Source organism: Perna viridis, chromosome 6 (genome assembly GCF_037379345.1).
Source record: "Perna viridis isolate PV_CMFRI_1.1 ecotype Kerala chromosome 6, ASM3737934v1, whole genome shotgun sequence".
Lineage (NCBI taxonomy): Eukaryota > Metazoa > Mollusca > Bivalvia > Mytilida > Mytilidae > Perna > Perna viridis.
In genome coordinates this window covers 41,854,150-41,873,216 of record NC_142450.1, presented here as the reverse complement: position 1 = coordinate 41,873,216, position 19,067 = coordinate 41,854,150, and the positions used below count along the sequence as shown (strand labels likewise).

At 32.2% G+C, this 19,067-nt stretch overlaps 2 protein-coding genes across 8 annotated transcripts in view; one reads left to right on the top strand and one right to left on the bottom strand.

Annotated features, from left to right (window-relative positions):
- Positions 1-5,860: 5,860 nt before the first annotated feature.
- LOC148615023 (pre-mRNA-splicing factor SYF2-like) lies at positions 5,861-13,795 on the bottom strand. Its single transcript, XM_088589617.1, has 7 exons — positions 13,738-13,795; positions 10,418-10,503; positions 9,678-9,803; positions 9,336-9,453; positions 7,349-7,439; positions 6,618-6,716; positions 5,861-6,304 (listed from the first exon to the last, which is right to left on the bottom strand). The coding sequence occupies exons 1-7, from the start codon at positions 13,760-13,762 to the stop codon at positions 6,139-6,141; spliced, it is 711 nt and encodes a 236-aa protein (XP_088445743.1). The 5' UTR covers positions 13,763-13,795; the 3' UTR covers positions 5,861-6,138.
- Positions 13,796-13,972: 177 nt separating this feature from the next.
- The window catches only part of LOC148615022 (coiled-coil domain-containing protein 81-like), a 29,088-nt gene continuing 23,993 nt past the window's right edge, over positions 13,973-19,067 (top strand). For 5 of the 7 annotated variants that reach the window (XM_088589611.1, XM_088589612.1, XM_088589615.1 and 2 more), the window contains exons 1-3: positions 13,973-14,184; positions 15,554-15,615; positions 15,804-15,960. In XM_088589611.1, coding sequence (XP_088445737.1) covers positions 14,109-14,184; positions 15,554-15,615; positions 15,804-15,960 — 295 coding nt within the window. In that variant the 5' untranslated portion in view covers positions 13,973-14,108. The remainder of the gene's footprint in view (positions 14,185-15,553; positions 15,616-15,803; positions 15,961-19,067) is intronic. The other 2 variants (XM_088589616.1, XM_088589613.1) reach the window with 1 other exon arrangement.

Genomic DNA, 19,067 nt, shown 5'->3' with positions numbered 1-19,067 from the left:
TTCTTTAGTAAAGTGAGAATACAAGTTGTCAAATAATCTTCTTGATATCCACACTTGGATTGCATGATCGATATGAAGTTGGTTTTTTTTAAATATGAAACAATTCGGTTAAAATTCACGTATTACCCACCGACACTTCAGTCCGCGTTCTTTTTTTCGGGGTGGGGGTCAGACCAAATTTTCGTCAGAACTTGCTCATAATGGTTAAAAACGATGAATTTTCGACTTTTTTGGAGAAAAAAAAATTAAATTAAACTGAAAAAAAAATCCGGGACCCAAGTGCCTGTGGTCTTACTGCATTGGAAACCAACCGAACTTTACAATTTTCGGAATTTACACCCTTGCATAATTGTGTCAGGTGTCACTGGTGGAGCAGTTTATGTTTACCCTTCCAGAGCATGCAACTGTTACAACTCCAGTTTCATTATGCGAGTGCTTCAGTTTTTGTGTTGACCACAGGCACTTGGAACACGGATGGTTCCGACACTCCATTTTTTCTAGAGAATCAATATCCGTCTGATTCGTGTAAATCTTTTGTTTCAAAATATCATTGAAAATATTACAAAAGATTGCCTAACCTTACCATCTAATAAAAAATCGACTCTGGTAGTATGGAATCCTTTTTTATTAGATGGTGACATCCAATCACAAACTCACTGATAGTTTTTTTTTTTTTTTTTTTTTTAATAATAACAGATTTGTTCACAATGTGGTAGTTTCCCTCTCTCCATTTTACCTGGATTTGATATCACACAAGCAACTTGGCGACTGTTTCTAGAATGCAGATTCTGGTCCATACCACCATTTTCAGTGGAGTCAGGATTGCTCATTTATTCTGTAGTGTCTGTGTGTATTGTATGGTGTTTTGTCTGTACTTTTGGTCTGCTCTTTGTCCCTGGATCATGAATAATCTGCTCATTACCATCGAGGAAAATATCTCTTTAATAAGCAGTTTATCATTTATCATATCAGTCGATGAGTTTATGACCTTTTAATATTTTATCACATCTTTAAGATAAGAACCGAAGGTATTCGCCAGTCCAGTGGTCAAACATGTCGACTCGATTTATATCATAAACTACTTACCAAATTAGCAGTAAATTTAAAAAAAAAATGAGGCTTCATTCCTTGTATCGCACTTGTTAGAACTTTCGTGTGCTTGATTTGACTTTTCAGTTTCAGTACTTGAATACAATTTATTTCTGCATCTAGATATTCCTATTGTTTGACTCTAATGCTGCTATGAGAGGTTACTTTTTGAATCGTGTGAACAGGTCAGCACACGAAATTTACAATACTTTTGATAGATTTTTTTTCAGTAATGGTCAGTAGTGGCATGATTAATATGTTAGGTAACTTGTGACCTTTGTCGATTAATCAAGGTGATAACACCACTTCGCAACAATTATCTACCGAGGTGACAGTGGTTGTCAACTCGTAAACCGAAATAAGTTGATCTCCCGGAAAATTAATCATAAATGTAAAAGGGAGTTTATCGACATGCAAGAGGTAAAAAGAAGAAAAGAAAAAAATACAAAAAGAATAAATTGCCCCCTTGTATTTCAATAAATAAGCAAAATACAGTCCACCTTCAGGGTCTAGCTTACTACAAAAAAATCATGGATGTAACAACTATATTGCTTTCGTGTATGAAGAGCTTCGCTGAGCGCAGCATGCTACGACAGCATCATGTCGAGCTCAGTTCACTTGGGGCAAATGTGGACACAATAATAGTTATTGGCACACTTAAGCAAAAGGGCCTACAGTTCAACCGGTTTGGACACAATAATAAAAGTCGATATTTTTGGGTATGGCCCCTATGGCACATTATAACTTAAAACTGTAAAAGATATCTGAAATCTGATTGAAAAATGCAAGCAGATATTTTCATATGGAATCAATTTTTTTTTCCAAATCGAACCAAAAATTTTTAAAAATCTTTTATTTCCGGATGTGGCCCCTTTAGCCCTTTATAAATCGAATCTAAAATCTGATTGAATAATGCAGGCGGGTTTTTTTCACCAGGAATCCAATGGAAAAATACTGCAAGTTTTCAAAATCCCCCGTGTCTAACCCCGAACGCAGGTTTTACGGTTCCAACGCTGGATTCACGGTTTTTCTGACGACAGTGGTTTGATAATTTACGGTCATTTCCCGAGAAAATAAGTGGGTAGCCTAAATAAATTGCTTTGATATGAATGACAATTTAGATAATACATAAAGCAATATGAACATTTGGTGCTACAACAATGATCAAGCTAAAGGCAGATGCTTGTATTCAGTTGTAAAAGTGAATTGAAGTTGTGTAGCTCATTATTTTTCTAACAAAAATGTTCTGCTATGGTTAAATGTGTCATATATGTCTTTAATGATACATATACTTCTGCTCCAATGGATTTTTATTTGTAATAAAGAAATTCACCAACATTAGAGCTCTCGCCCTCTGATTGTTACAGAGATCCCATATCCCGTGAAGTTTTACAAATCTTATACCTCGTATCCTCATTTATTACCACATAACGTTTTTTAACCGATAAGGTGTATAGATACTGGGATTTGGTCGCAAAAATAAAGCCTGTATGTAGAATGAAGCTGAGGGACGTGGCAAAATTTTTAGCTTCCACTGAGCATTTTCAAAGTCCCGTGCCGAGAACACACTTTCGACAATATCAATGATAATCCTTAATCCTCGCAAAGCGACACCTTCTCCATGTACATGAAGGCTATGAAAACAGAACGTATGAAATTACATGTGTATGCATACAGAATTATAACAATAACTGATTTTGTTTGTTAAAAAAAAATAATAATAATAAATTGCAAAAAAAAAATCACGAAACCTCATTTTTTTCGCAACTGTTCTTGTGAGAGCGTTACTTGTAAGTCTTTACTGGACAAAGCGCACATCATATATATAGGGCAATTCTTGTTACAACGTTTCAAATTTATCTATTTTACCTAATTTTGGTACCAAAAAGCAAGATGATACCGTTAAATTGCAACCGTCGTTGCGATAATGCAAAACAATGGTAACACATATTTTCCCCTTTTAATCTAATATTTTCAATAGGGTGGGGCAAAAACCTCCAAGAACTGTAGGGCTCTCCGCCGTGTCCCTAAACACAATTTCTTGAAATTTCAAGAGAAAAGATCAGACAGGTTTTACTTAAGTTATTGTAAATAAACGAAAGTCGACAGACCCCAACCACGACGACAACGACTGAGTGATACCATTTTACGACCGAAAAAAAATGCGGTCGTTTAAAAAGCATTGGAGATTTTCCAATACATTAGTAATGAGAGGCAAATAATTAGCGCAAATTTGTATTTCTCCAAAAGTGGAATGAACAATAGCTCTTGATATTCATAAAAAAGAATCACTTACAACGTCTATCAAAATGTGTCCATGGTGAATAACTTGCGCTTTTTTAAACAATAGAATGTAAACGTCTAAATACTAAACTGAAAAGAATGTATAAAAGAGAGCATGCTATCATTGAATATATAGTTCGGAAAAGGAAGGTATAGTATAGTCCCTGGTTCGGTCAACCATAAAACCGGTAGAATAAAATTATGATAAGTACAACTTGAAACTTACTGTATATTCTACGGAATATAAAGCAAGATCTATCTTCCGAAAGTTAATCATCAGTTGGTATATACATTGTTCACAGTTGAATTTGTCAACATGAAAGACTCTATCTTAAATTAAAATTAGAATACATGAAAGAAATGCGTCGTAATTAAATAGTAAAATTATGTGCAAAAGGTGGCATCAGAACTTATTTTTTGGTAAATTTGCTGAAGACCGCCACGTTCAAGAAAAAAAAACTTTCTACGACACGGACTTTTGTAAGTTAATAAATTACTTACAAGAGACTTTTTTATTTGAGAAATACGCACGAAACAAATGAATTTCGTAAAAAAAAAATATGTTTTTTTAGAGTAATGTTAAATCCGTTCATCAGAACAACGTAATCAAATATTCTCGAAAAAAAAATTTCCGTAAAGATTACCTTTAAAGGTGTTGACAACTCGTTTTTTTTTTCTGACACAGGTAACATATTGAATTTACCTTAACAACAGCCAATATGAAAGGCTGTGGTTTTGCCACCTTTAGAACGACCCTTAACAGGTAAGTTGCCCAAAGGTGGCAACATTATCACCTGTATCGTGTAAGTGGCACACGTCTTGTAACGCGTAATTATATTTTTCTGGAACATAATCTATTCGAAATTGAGAGTCACAGTACTTCTTATTCTTCTTAAGAAAGAAAATTGAACAATTATGAGATGTCAAAACTAAATTGACCATGAAAACAAATTTTGAGATATAAATATAGATTCCGCATGTTTTATTCATTTATCAATAGAACGATATAGATATTCAAAATGTTTTCACAAATTGATTATTCATTAGATAAATCAGAAGATGCAAAGAAGAAAAGAAGAAATAAAAGGCGTCGTCATATTCCCCATTCAGAATTACCAATGGAGATGGTACAACGAAGAAACAAGAGAGAACGCGAGCGGATACATGCCGTAAACGATGCATTTGAGAAGTTGAAGGAGCATTTACCAAATACTTCCAGTAACGATAAGTCTTCAAAAGTTCAAATTCTTAACGATGCTATTTTATACATAAAGAATCTGACATACTTACTACAGCATGGGTGTGACCCACTGCCATTTGACTGTAACCAAAGGTTGATAGAATTTCACCCAGAGGCTGGATCGAGGATGTGGGATAATGAATGTTATCAAGGCAGCGGATTTGTTCAACAAGTTAGTGAACAAACTACTGGACTAAATACGCTGGACACATATTTTCCTGTTTTACCATATCAAAACCTTAGGACAGACATTTCAAAAGAAGTATCTCTAGTTTGTGAAAGAAACTATCATGCAAACAATCGCAAGTTCCAGCAAGTTAGATACCACGTGGACAATGGGGGTAGAAATAGTTTACAAGACATAACAAACACATGCCATGCAATCGGTAATCATCGGAATATCAAAAATGTTGACAAGATCCCAAGTATTGGAAATGCAAGATATATGGCTGCCCCTAGCCATATAAAAATTGCTTCCAAGGAAGTGAAAACTGATTTTTTGGAGGACTTAATACCACCACTATCCATACAGGTAAGAAATATGTTCAAATTTGTAGAATTTTTTACTGGTCACTTAAAATTAATTAATTTACACTTGAAGGTATATTGGGTAGCCTGACTTATATCAAAACAGGGTATGACACCATGCTAAACATGAGTATTTTGTAGGTTTATAATTAAACTGTATTAAGCTCCTGCAAATTGTACATTAAGCAAACAACATCTTTCAGATGGTAAAAAAAACACATTTTTCATGACATACATATAACTCTGCATACAAGAATTTATCAAAGAAATTTGGAAATTTACAAATTATGAGGTATGACAACATGGTACATTATTTATTGCTTTTTTCAGTATTGATGTCTGTTGCTGGCTTTATTTCCTGTTAACAGTAAAAAGAAAAGCAACATTAAAACACAGCTGAGAACAACACCGTGACATTCTACTATTAACCATTAGTGCTATATTGACTGGTCTCAAGAAGTGTGGACATTGTGACTTGGTGAGATTTCATCATTCAGATGACTGTACATTACAACAATATCTTTGTAGTTTTTATTTAAAATAAACTCCTACAAATTAAACAAATGATACGTATGATGGTCTTTCATGTGGCAGGCACAGGTCACTTTTAAAACATGCTGTTTTTGTCACAACTGCTAGACTTGACAATTTTGTGAGCAATGATGTTGTGGTCAATGAAGAATTTTTAATCAATACATGCAACAATATTCAACAATCAAATATCTGAACAATATTTTAATTACAAAGATTCATAAATACAAATGATTCTTTTATATGAAAAGAAAATTGCTAAAGATCCTGAAAATATTAATTCTAAACCAACTCTCCCCCTTAAAAAAGGAAACACTATCTGAGATAAATGTAAACTTCTAAATGAACCTTACACTCATGTTTACCTGTTACATTTTGTAAATGGCATATTTACATATTATATTTCACATCCAACCATTTTGCTTTAAATTTTATATACAAGTAATAAAAAATGTAAAAAGTTATGACTATACAGCGGTTCCCCTTTCCAAATTCTGTTTGATTTCAGCGGTATATTGTCCATAAAATCTTTCCAATTTTTTGTTAAATTTCATATTTCTCTCATTGATAAAGTCAATATCTGCTTCCTCATCCGTCGTCCTTCTTCTGCTAAACTTCTCTCTCTTCTGAATCCTGAAATATAATATCAAAAACTTTTTTTTTAAAGAAATCTTTCAGTTTTACTATAACTGAATATTACACATATCCAATAAATCTAAGACAATATTTGAAATTGTATACTTCATTTTAAATTTTGCATCACTATTCAGGAACTTTTCAATCACATCAAGAGATTTTCTATTGACTTGAACATTGCTTATAACTAATTAACCAACATCCACTGCTCCTTCATAATGGGCCAAAATATCAAACATTATGCTTTAATCTAGAAGACAAGTATAAGACCTCTCAAATCTCAGATGAAAAAGACAAAAGATGTACATACTGTTTTTCTAAGTCATTGACCATTTTATCTACTGCCTCAGGATTGTCTTTGTGTTGTACAGTACTTAAAGTACTGGTTCCTGCATACACTTCATCTCCTCTGAAAAATACCAACACATAAATATCACTGTCAATACTGATGTTTGAAATGACACTATTATTTTCTAAATAATAGGTGTTTTTGTATTGTATCTGTTTTGGAAAAAGAACATTTCTTTGGAATGCTTAATAAAAAATAAAGAAGAACACTCATTGCATAAACAATACTTGCATTAAATTTACCCTTCAACTATGGAGGAGTTAAAGTCGTGAGAATATAGATTAGATATCCTAGTTACACTGAGTGCACAACCAGGTTCAACGTGAAGTTACTAACAAGGAGATATATTTCATCATTGACATGAATTTCAGTAGTAAAACTTAACCAACTTTTATAATTTTTGGCTTTATTTGTATGTCTTATATGAATGATTTATATTACTAGCTGAAATTCTTTTTATACCTATTAGTTGTGATTTTATTTTGAACTGAGGAAAAAAACATAATATATGACAGCTAGAAGAAATTTTTAAGTGTAAATGGTGTATATCTGGAAACTATTAACTGACAATAACTTGTTCTTATTTGATAAAATTATCAAGAATTTTCTTTTTTGAGTCATTTCTCAAGCTTTGTGACAGTAGTCCAAGTATTTAATTCCAAATCTGTTCCTTTTTTCATTGTATTACTTACAATTTTTCTTTCAATCTGTTGTAGTTTTCCATATCCGGCTTCAGGGCTTTAGTGTTTCTCTGATATTGTCTGTATGTAGCTGCTTCATAATCTGAACAAATAATGTGACAATGAATTGTTTGTATTCCCTTTTACTTATGAAAGCTTATTCTGTAAAATCAAACTATTCATCTGCTCTTGTTCTATTATGTGCTACCAATGGGGACATGAATGTATGAATATCAACTACACTTATGTCCAGAAAAAGTATGAATAACTGGTTTGCACTTTCATTCTGGAGCTTAAAACTAACATCCAGGCAACTTTATTTTCATATATACATGTAGTTATGGATTATTGTACCAGTAAATCTGATTGAGAACCAACCCAGTCTCAGGAAACATTGGCTAGCTTCTTTGATTAAATATAAATTGAATCATAACAAGATAGGGATGGACAAATAAGTGAATAGTATGATGGTGCCAAAATGTTTATGATAATGACATTATGAGTCTTACCAATAATTGTTTACAAATGCTGGACAACTGGGCTGAAAGACATTTCAGACCATGACAAATCAAAGAGTTTATTAGGACAATTCAAGCCATATTGGAAGGTAATTAGAACAATATACCTGGGCTGACAAAATGAAAGGTGGTATGAATTTATGTTCTTCTGGAGTGTTTCAGGTTTCACAAGTCTCATATAAACGCTTAACAGTTGGGGCAGGTAAGGATACACCATTCAAGCTTGATACAGCTCTGAATTTTAATTAAGAGACAGGAAAAAAATTTGACCAGAATCACCGTGACCCATTTTTGACACCTTATTTTTTCAATAAGCACAATCCCTAAAAGCAACCCCAGACTTCCTTTTTGGGGTATGGCACCTTTGGTCCAATTCCAAAGAGACACATACACTTTCACTCGTTATTATCTGTACATCAGAAAAAAGGATGTTTCTGGCCCTTTTTTGTTCCTTTATTCTTATCAGTTCAAGTCACAAGACTCAATATCAATCCCATACAATTTTGTGGAATTACAAAATTAACTACAATTTTTTAGATCCTTTCACTTCAAGTCAACTTATTGTCCTAACATCATGAAAATGCTTTTTTCTTGCACTTTTACGGCCTCTAATTTATAAAGTTTTCAATTTATAACCCAAAAAATCAATCCCAACCCTTCTTTCTATGGTACAATTACATTCCATTATAGTCAAATTGTTGTCGGGACATCATGAAAAAGCTTGTTTCTTGTCCCATATTTCTATTGGTTATATTCACAACCCCCAAAATCAATCCTGGCCTTCCTTTAGAGGTTTTACACTTAGTAGTACAATTTCAAAGAGATCCATTCACTGTTAATCAAGTTATTGGTCAGGACTTAGTGAAAAAGCTTATTCCCAAATTGTTCAAGTCATAACCTTCTAAAACAATCCCAGCCTTCCTTTAGTGGTATGACACCTTGTGTTACAATTAATCACATATAGTCAATGTATTGACGTCCAGACATCATGAAAATGCTTATTTCTAGCTCCTTTTCGGTCTCCAATTCCCAAGGTTCAATCGAAAACCTCCAAAATCAATCCTATGCTCCCTTTTGTAGTATGATACCACGTGGAATAATTTCATAAAGATCTATAGACTTATATTGAAGTAATTGTAAGAACATGATGTATCTATAGACAGGATGAGGACAACAATGATGACGACAACATCAAAGACAACAGCATAATACCATTATATGACCGCAAAAACAGCTGTAAGAGATACCAGAAATCACATTAAAAAAAAAGGGGGGGGGATTTTCAGAAGGAATCCAATACAAATATTATTCAAAATTGGACCAAACTATAAAAGTTGAGGGCAACAATGACATGGTGATACCATCATACAACCAAAAAATATTTTGGGGTTTGTATAAATAGGTAAAGGAAGGTCAGTACCACTTACTATAAAGACTACTTTTTCTTACAGGTTACTCAATATTCAGTCATTTGTTTATACCTGAAAATCCTGGATCTGGATTTTTCTTTTTCTTTTTCCTTTCCCATTTTTCTGCTTCATCAGCTCCTACTTCTAATAACTTGACCCTGTCATAGTCACCTCCTTCTTCCTCACATTCCTGTATAAACATTAGTGTAAAATACAGTACTGTACATTTCCACCAAAATAACATTCTTGAAAAAAATCTATAGTTCTAACCTCATGGTGTTAAAATGACTTCTGACATCAAATTATTAAGTATTGAATTATTTACATAAAAAATCTACTTTTGATTTCTTCTAGATTTCCCACTGCACAACATTTTCAGCTTTCATACCAATATAAATAGATATAACAATAAACCTTTCTCTTTTTCTCTTGTTCTTCTTCCCATTCTATTCTTTTCCTTTTCTGTTCCCAATTATCTGGTAGTTTCTTCCTTCTATCTTCCTCAACAACTTCTTGATGATTCATTTTTCTTGCTTCATTCTGAAAAATATTTAAACAAATGTGTAACTTAGTCATCAACACATAAGCATTCAACACTTAACAAAGTTATATTTGGGTCTTCTTTTCTGTCATTAACAATTTTTAATTATTGGTAAATCAATACATAAAATTTAGAAGGATTCTTTGGTACAACTAACAAGCCTTACAATTACATCAAATATTAATTGAAGTACTGCAGAAGCATATTTTTATTGGAATCAAGGACACACACCAGAAAACAATGTCTGTGTTGTTGTCTTCAAGTGTCCTTTGTCTATCCTAAACTTTTCCAAAAATTATTTTCTGAAATCACAGAACAGATAAAATTCTAATTTAGTCAACCACATCCTTCACATGTTTACTTTAAAGTTACCCATTGACAAAAGATCCACGTAAGCTAAATGAGATTTGAGTTTAACAGAAGAAAATTTATAGACATAGACCTTGAATAAGTTTCAGCTTTAAAAACAGAAAATCATTGTACCAAATGTAACAATAAAGGATCAGGTTGTAAAGATTTTGACTTAGGAAAAGATGTAGACAAGACCTTAACTTATGCTGTAACATAACTGACAATAAATTTTGATTTGTAATATACAATGTATGTCTTATACCATTCTCAGTTGTAAATTTCTCAGCCTGTTCAGTTTGTCAGACTTTGAAGAACTACTACACCCTGCTGCGGCCATCTTATCTATGTCTGCAATAAAAAAACAAAGGATTTAATTATTTCATAACCAGAGCATGCATCAAAGAGAGTAAAAAAGATAAATACATGGTCCCCAATCCAGACTTCCTGAAATCACAGTACCCAACAGCCCATCAGTTTGCCATATAAATACAGTATAATTGAAGAAAAGGAAGACAATATTGGAAATGCTTTTACAATTTAAAGAAACATCAAGTTCAGTTTCTGCAAAAAGAATTGTTACCATATATCATTCTTCATCTATTTTAAGGTAGATCATACCTAATATTTCAAGTCGATAAATTTTCTGGAAGATTGCATTGAAATAACATACTTTAAAAATACACAGGTCACTGAACTGGATTTCAAGATTTTAAGTGGGGATTCTGTAGATAATCTCACTATTTTAAAAAAAAAGCTGGTAGATAGAATTTCTTCTAAATTTATATAATGAAAACTTAAATGACATCCTTATACAAAAAGAAGAAAATTGTGTTGTCATTGAACTTTTGTTCTTGTGATATTAAAAAAAAAACGAAATTGCCATTACATTTAAATTTAACATGTTCTTCCCAATCATTAAAAGAGGCTTGTAATTTTATCATACAATATTTAATGCCCAAATTTTATTTTATTTTATCATTTTAAATATTATTTCATTTAAATTAAATATTATGTCTGTATGACTGTAAGATGGCAGAAAAGAATACTCAGTGTAATAGGTATTACTGTCTATTTGGCAATCATACCAGATCTCCTATTTTGATACGATATAGAAATCAATAGTAAAGGAAAACTATTGACCAAACTTTACGACAAACGTGATGACTTTTCATTCAGAATTGTCAACTTTCCTTCCATCTGTGGCAACTTCCCTTCAGCATCTGCGTATGGAGTATTCATATTACAACTCATACTTTATGCCAGAGCTTGTCAAAAGTACGCAGACTTTTTGTATCACGCTACAACTCTAACAAATAGGCTTCTGGAACAGGGTTATGTTGCTACAAGATTGAAGTCATCACTACAGAAGTTTTATGGTCGTCATCATGAACTCGTGGATCGTTATGGTGTATCCATCTGCACTACGAAAACTGATTTATTCAACGGGTCATAGTTTTCCTTTCCTCGTTTGTCTACCCTGGACTTGACTTTTTATGAGCGACTTGATGGGTGTTTCTACAAAAGCAGAGGACACTTACCCTACCGGTGCACCTTGAATTTATGCGAACAGACAAATTAATGTCATTGGGATATTCTCATGTGGGTAATCAATTTTAATTCAATTCATGTCTATATAAACATCCTATTGAACATAATGATATAAAGTCATACATACGTAATATAAATCAGATCTTGCACACAGTTTTCAGGTGATTTTTTACAGTTATGGTTAGTGTAAATACATGTATCCTTTCAACTTTTTCAATAGATTTTACAACAACAAAAACGTTCTAAAACTATACATGTACTTCTCTTTCTTGTTGTCAGGGTTATTCATGAAACCAATAAGAGGATAAGATATTCTTATTTAAACCATTTAACTGGAAATGAAATACATGTACATGTATAAAGGGCAAACACAGGGTCGAGGGTGAAAGGACCTGGATTCAAGTATGTGTTACACAATTTGGTAGGTACCCTGATTGTCAGCAACATCTTGTATTGACAAAAGTACATATATACATACAGAAGCTCTGAAACATGAATAGCTCATAATCGTTTTGTTAATAAAGTAAGGAAGTAACACAGATAAACAGCCTGTGTTACAAGAAGTCTTACATATAACTATTAGTGGAGAGACATCATTGATACACCTACAGAATATGTGTACACAAAAGGTATGGTGTAGTTGTAACCTACATCTAGTACAATTACAAATAATGATTTTTTTTAACGAAGAGCAAGAATCTGCGCTTATGGGTCATACTTCATCAAGGTCAGTTTAAGGGGTGTTTTTTAACATATTCAAGTCAACTCAACATTCAATATGTGGTCTACCCTTTTTTTTTTATTAGTTCGTCATTGTATGCATTCAACACTAAATTAATATTTTAACATTGATCACAAAATGGCAAACAATGACCACTGTCACTCATTCAAGTAGTTCAACAATTACAATCATGATCATTTTCTTCAACATTTTATAGATGAATATCCAGGCTATTTGTATAGAAATAAATATGTTTATTGATTGTTGTTTTTGAAATTTTATTGAAGGATAAATATTCTGACCACCAGAAATTGGTTAACCCATTACATATATATACATGATATACATATAGCAGTATGACTGGAATGGATATGGCGAATATGTCAAACGGACAACAACCCCCCAACCGGATGAAAAATGTCGGCTCAAGACCACCCATGGGTCTTCTATGAACGACAAGAAAACCGTCACTTAACAGTGCAGGCTGCACCTGGCCCCAAAACAATGTACATGTAATGTATATACACGTACAGCTAAATGATTGCCATTATACATTTTATACTTCAGCAACACAAAAGTAAACTGAAAGTGAAAACGACAATACATACAGAGGCCAGAAATTCTCAACTTGGGACAGGCGAAAAAATTCAGTGAGATTTAAGTACTTTGGCATGTTCATAACCTACCTCCTTTAAATCAGGCCAATTTTTAAAAAATATTGTACAATAACATCCCTAAAAATCAGTTCAAAAAGATCTGAGTCCTGCATTACATGTAAATAAAAAATTAAGAGTATTGAGCTTTCCGTGCTTTGTGAAGAATATTACCATAAAATATAGGGTGGGAGATGGTCATATCCACACTTATTTATCACTTACAAGTCTATACTTTCATTGTGAAAAGCCATCCAGTGGCAGCTCTGGGAATCAAATCCCGTACCTCTCGTTAGTCTTAGTTCTAACTTAAAGAGCTAAGGGCTTACTCCCTAGCCCTGCTGATGAAGTCTTACCAATTTTACTTAAGTCAATTATATAATTAAATAGCTCCTTTTTTCTTATAGGCAAAGCTTAAATCATCAATATACATGTACACCTGTGCGTACATACACCACACATGGTCATGGCCATGCCAAGGGTCTGAGGTCAGTAACTGAGTAAGTTAGTGTCTGACAGTGAGGGTGGGAGATTTACAAACATATTAGACGGTGTTCAAGCGAGGATCTTATACTATTTGTGTAGTTTTCATTATCAGGATAGCTGAACGACAAGTGCCAAAATCTGGACCAGTTTGGCTCATTACGTTCGTCAACTTACTCCGAGGATGAATGGCGTAAAACATAAACAAAGTACGAACTATTATTATTAATGTGTTTCGTAAATATTTTATTACAGTACTGAGTATCTAAAAAATATTTATAAATAAACATTTTATTGTTAAAAGAAAATTACTTTGAATATATTAATTGTTAACAGTAGAGTTAAAAGCTATAAATACGAAACAGAATAATCCTTTTTCTTAAGCTCTACTTGTCATGTTTAGTGATAACCAATCAAATTCTCTTGTCCCTGGCAACGTTTATACTATGGACACTTAGTGTACTGCCAAATGATGTTTTGTGAAATGCTTCTGTAAAAGATGTAACTACTTATACATTAACGTATCAAACACACAAACAGAAAGAAGTATGGCAGACATGCAGGGTATTTTGGCCGATGCCAAGAAGAACCGATATTCGACCATAAATACATTGTCAGATGATGGTAAGTCGATCAACCCTGACAAAATAAAAGTTAAAAAAATACGTCCTCGATTGCTAGAGTACTCAATATGATGACAAAACAAAATTTACTTTCTTATCGTTAAGTTGGGAAGCCTGTTATGTATTTGCAAGGAATAGAATAGAATATGTTTGAAAATCAATGCTATATCAGTATATGATACCCTGTCTGAGTGCATGTGCATCTATTTAAGATATTCCAACAAAATTACTTTCTGCTAAAATATCAGGTTGTGATGGAATTTTAGATAGTTCATTTTACTTTCAGTCCTTTATCTAGTTAATTCATTCCATTGCCAAACCAACCCAGGGCCAGATAATTGAGGCATTGGAATTTGAATGTCCATTAAAAATATTAGTTACACATGTAATTGCTCACTAATTCAAGTAATTGTCAAAAAGTTTTTGAATTATTTTCAGTGATCGTAACATCCCAATTGGCTGAACAATTTTAACTTTTGTTCTGTTTTTTTTTTTTTAAAGCTATTTGATAGGACTATTTGATAGTATTGATGCTGAGTGAATGATGTATCAAAATATGAAGCTCAAGTGAAGTACTAATGTAGTGCATTAAAAGATGTTGTAACTTGCAATTGATCATAGATTTATGCACACTGGAATTAAATTAGGACAAAACAAATCTTAAATGATTAACATCTTGATTGTCATATGCACATTAAACAGTTAACAATCAAACATTGTTAATTTTTTTTACACAAACAAAAATGATTAAATATAACAGTCAAGCTCAGCAGTATTACCAATATTAGTATTGATATATATAACAGTCTAAGACAGCATCCAAATCATGAACTTAAAGGAAAACAAAATTGGAATCATATACTTGAATTTAATTGAACACATTTATATTAACTGGTAATATGAGACCGGTACTACTTGAAACACCTCTGGAGAAATGAAAGATGAGAAACAGTTGAGGCTGTTCATGTATGAAGAGCGTTTGGTCTGAAATTTTTTAATGTCAAGAGCTAGAAACCTTTTTCATCAATCTTGCAATTTTTATATATCAGATCCTTAATTTGCCTTTAAGCATGAGCTTCACTACCATTTGGCTCTCTTTGGAAGCATTTGAATCTTGTTTGAACAAAGATAGCTGGATTGACTTTGGGTTGGAACATCTGGGGACTAAATGACAGCCTGACACACCTTAATGTTACTCTTACATATTTTCCTTAAAGCCCAACCATCAACATTATCCTTTATTTTTGATAAGGCCTTCATATTTATTTTGTATATTGACATCTTTTTTAATATATGTAATAAATTGATGTGAAATAATACATTTTATTTTTAAAGGTCTATGCAAAAAAGTCTTTCCATTTGCATTTCAGATGTCACTAATGTTTGGGAAAATGTGTCAAGATTCATTGAAAACCAGATGAACCAACAGAAGGCAAGTATTAAATCACATTCCTTAAACTTGCTATGTGTATAAAGACTCAATTTTACTTCCTTTGGTACTGTTTTTTCATCAAATTGACAATGTGTCTAATATTTTTTTTTGGGGATGATTTCTTTATAAACCTCATGCTTAGACCAATATAAATTAATTTTATATAATAAATCATATATTTATTGTAGGGAGTTAATATACCAGCCCTTGGTACATTTACTTTCACACAGAAGAAACTAGACATTGGCAACAACAAGTTTATTATGATGCAGAGACCAATTTTCATGCTGTCAGAGAAGTTTGCTCAAACACATAATTTACAAAGTACCAAGTATCATGTTCCAGGTGAGATAATCCAAGTGTTGTGTTATATATGTATAGGAACTAATAAAATTAGGAATCCCATTACATTTATACTGGCAATCGAAAACACCAAAAACCAAATTTGCCATACAGTGATTAAGATATTGTAGATCTCCTACTAAGAACTGATGGACACAATTTTACCCTCCAGGGTATGATTAAATCCATGCGTAGAGTGATTATGCAGATACATACTCATAATGCTCTAGTATGAGTGAATCAAACCAGTCTTATCAAAAGCATCTAGATGATAATGTAGGTACGAGATTACAATTAATTCCCCTTGACTCCATTTATTCTACAGAATCATTTTGTATGCTGTACGTACACTTCATAATGTTTGGTTATACATTCATCATGTCAGGATGACTGCCCCCAAATTTCATTAATCACCTAACTCAGGCTCTATGCTTCCTGTTGTTCTACAGGTTTTCTTTTCTTTTTAGTTAAAAAATATCCTACATATATTATCTCTAGATTTCATCATTCAATCCTTCATTCACCAAAATCAATTAAAAATCTAATAGATTGTTCTTTACCGTCTTATGCTAGGCTGTATCTGGTCTCAGTGCCTCTTTCACCCCATGGTGCCCATCTTATGTCTGTTTTGACCATGTCTGCTCCATGCATATTGTGTATCTTAATCATTTAAGTGCTTCGATGATCACATATCCTTATAATTTGTATGTCATGTCCCCCCACCTCTCCCCAATGTATCAGTACATTCACCTTTCCCATGGATTTTGGTTAGAGTGAACAGTGGAACCCATCCAGTCTACGATTTTAAAAATATCAATTACAATGTATGCCCCTCAAACATTAGGGATTGTACAATATGTGTTAACTTTCACATCTCTGTATCAGTTGTGTTGTTTACACAATTTACCTGATCTAGGGACATATTCCTTCTAGTTTTTGGAAGATCTTGAGAAAAAGAAATGCTGATTTGTTATTTCCTAATTCTGTATGTGTGTTTGAATTTAATGTTTAGAAACAAAGTTGTTCTGATTTGATTTTAACACTAGTTACTTTAAAAAGAAATTAAATAGATACTAGAAGTCTTATTTACTGAAGTAAAATATTTTCTGTCATTCTTTGTCATTTTGTTACATGCTTAAACTGAGCCACAAATCCATAATTTGGTTTGTGGAACAAAGCTGGAAATTAGGATGAGAAATTAAATGTGCACATGCATGGAAAACACTGTTGGTTATGAGGTTACAAGTGAATTTAAGTTTTATGTGAAATGTTCTTTAACATTGAAAGATTTATAAGAAATTCCATTTTGGAAAAGATCAGTATGATTATCTTTACGAGTTGTTATAGGTTATTGTTAAAAACTGAATGGTACATTGTAGTATACTGTTATGTTTTAATACCATCTCTCCAAAAGACTGTATTGACATCATCCTTTGAGGAAGCTTTAAATGTCACAAGATCATTATTCTGCATTTAAAAGGCATAGTTTGAAATGGGTGTAAATACTTGACTATGAAATAAAGCTGTTATATAGAAATAAAACATCATTGTTAAGCAGTCTTATGAATTAATTTTGTTTATTTAAAAATTGTAAAGGGTGTGTTTATGACATGTGCACACTAAAACAAACTTCAATAAACTACAGAGTATATATATATTTTTTTTAGTATATTGTCTTGTTATGCTGGAAAGAGACTTGTTGTTTGAAATATAACACCTTTGGAGCACATGACAATGCAACTGTGTTGCTACTTTTCATTGACAGTTAAAATTTCAAATCATTCTAAGATTACTTAATGCTTGAGTGGGTTCTATAAATTCATTAAAATTGATTTTTACCAGTATAAATTAGGATCAAACAGTTTGTTCCTTTTGTAAATTTGTTCATTTTAATCATTTGTCTCCAATAAAAGGCAAAAGTAAAGTGGGCCTTTACGGTCTGTTTACATTCAAATTTATCTTGCTCATTATTATCTGCTCATTCCACACTGAATTTTACACAGGCCTTTAAAGTTATCAGTTGTTTTATTTAGTAAGGGATTAAAATGTTTGATTTCAGAAATGTTTGAACTTATGCCTGTTTTAGAGGGCTATATACAGGCTGATGTTATTTAAATGTATCACTTCTAAAGTGAAATATATTGCTATAAATTGATTTCCTGAAAACAGATCATTAATGTAAGGGAAGAAAGTATCTATGCAGTATTATTATGACAAAATTCATTTTCCTGTATGATATAGAAAATAATCCTTTATCAACCAATAACATGCATGTGGTTGTACATTTAGAAGAATATTTAACCTCCAGTTGGACTGACAGTCTGACAAATATGCAGATCAGAATAATCTTATTGCTTAATTCTTATATTTTGGAAAATTTTATTTGAAATGCGTTGTGGACATGAATCTTTGATATTTTTTTTCTCATTGTTTTCTTTAAAAAGCAACTTATATTATTGGTTAGTGGCGTGCAAAATATGTATTTAAAGAACTAGAAAGTGTATGTTTACATGGGAGATAACTCATTTTTTAAAAGATTTATTTTATTACAAGTGTGAAATTTTAATTAATGTCATTTTTTAATGTTGACAGATAAAAATGAACAATACTTGTCAAAGTATTTATTACTATATTTATTTCTTATCTCAAATTGAATTCTTTCAGATCCTTGGGCCATTTTTCCCAAAGTGGATTTCTGTTTTGAAAGTGTTAAAAAAACCTTGGTCGATATTATTGATATGACTATACTGCTAAGGTGAATTCCTAAGACTTTCATATATATCTGCTTTTGATATCACTGCATTCTGGATGATAGGAACTTGTAAAAAATAGTAATTTTAACTACATTGTATAAACAAATAAATTCATAATTTACCCCGAAGAATTTAGTCGTTTAATTATAATATTAATAAACTTACATAATTTGCTAAGCTCTGAAATGTTTTGAGTTTGTAAAAGACATCTCATTCTCAATATATTGGGTTGTGTTCTATATTTCACTTTTAGAAAATTTGTCCTGTCATTCTGGAATGCAGGGCAAACAAATAAATAATGAAACTCGTCACCAATTTCGTAAGAGTTACACAAATTGCAATTTCGCTCATTTCTCT

Excerpts from the sequence above, each read along its gene's own strand:
- LOC148615023 (XM_088589617.1), bottom strand. The coding sequence starts at position 13,762 with ATGTTTTACGCCATTCATCCTCGGA. Across the intron at positions 9,804-10,417 it reads GAAATTTACAACTGAGAATG|AATGAAGCAAGAAAAATGAA; the intron begins GTATAAGACATA and ends AATATTTTTCAG. Across the intron at positions 6,717-7,348 it reads AACAGATTGAAAGAAAAATT|AGGAGATGAAGTGTATGCAG; the intron begins GTAAGTAATACA and ends GGTATTTTTCAG.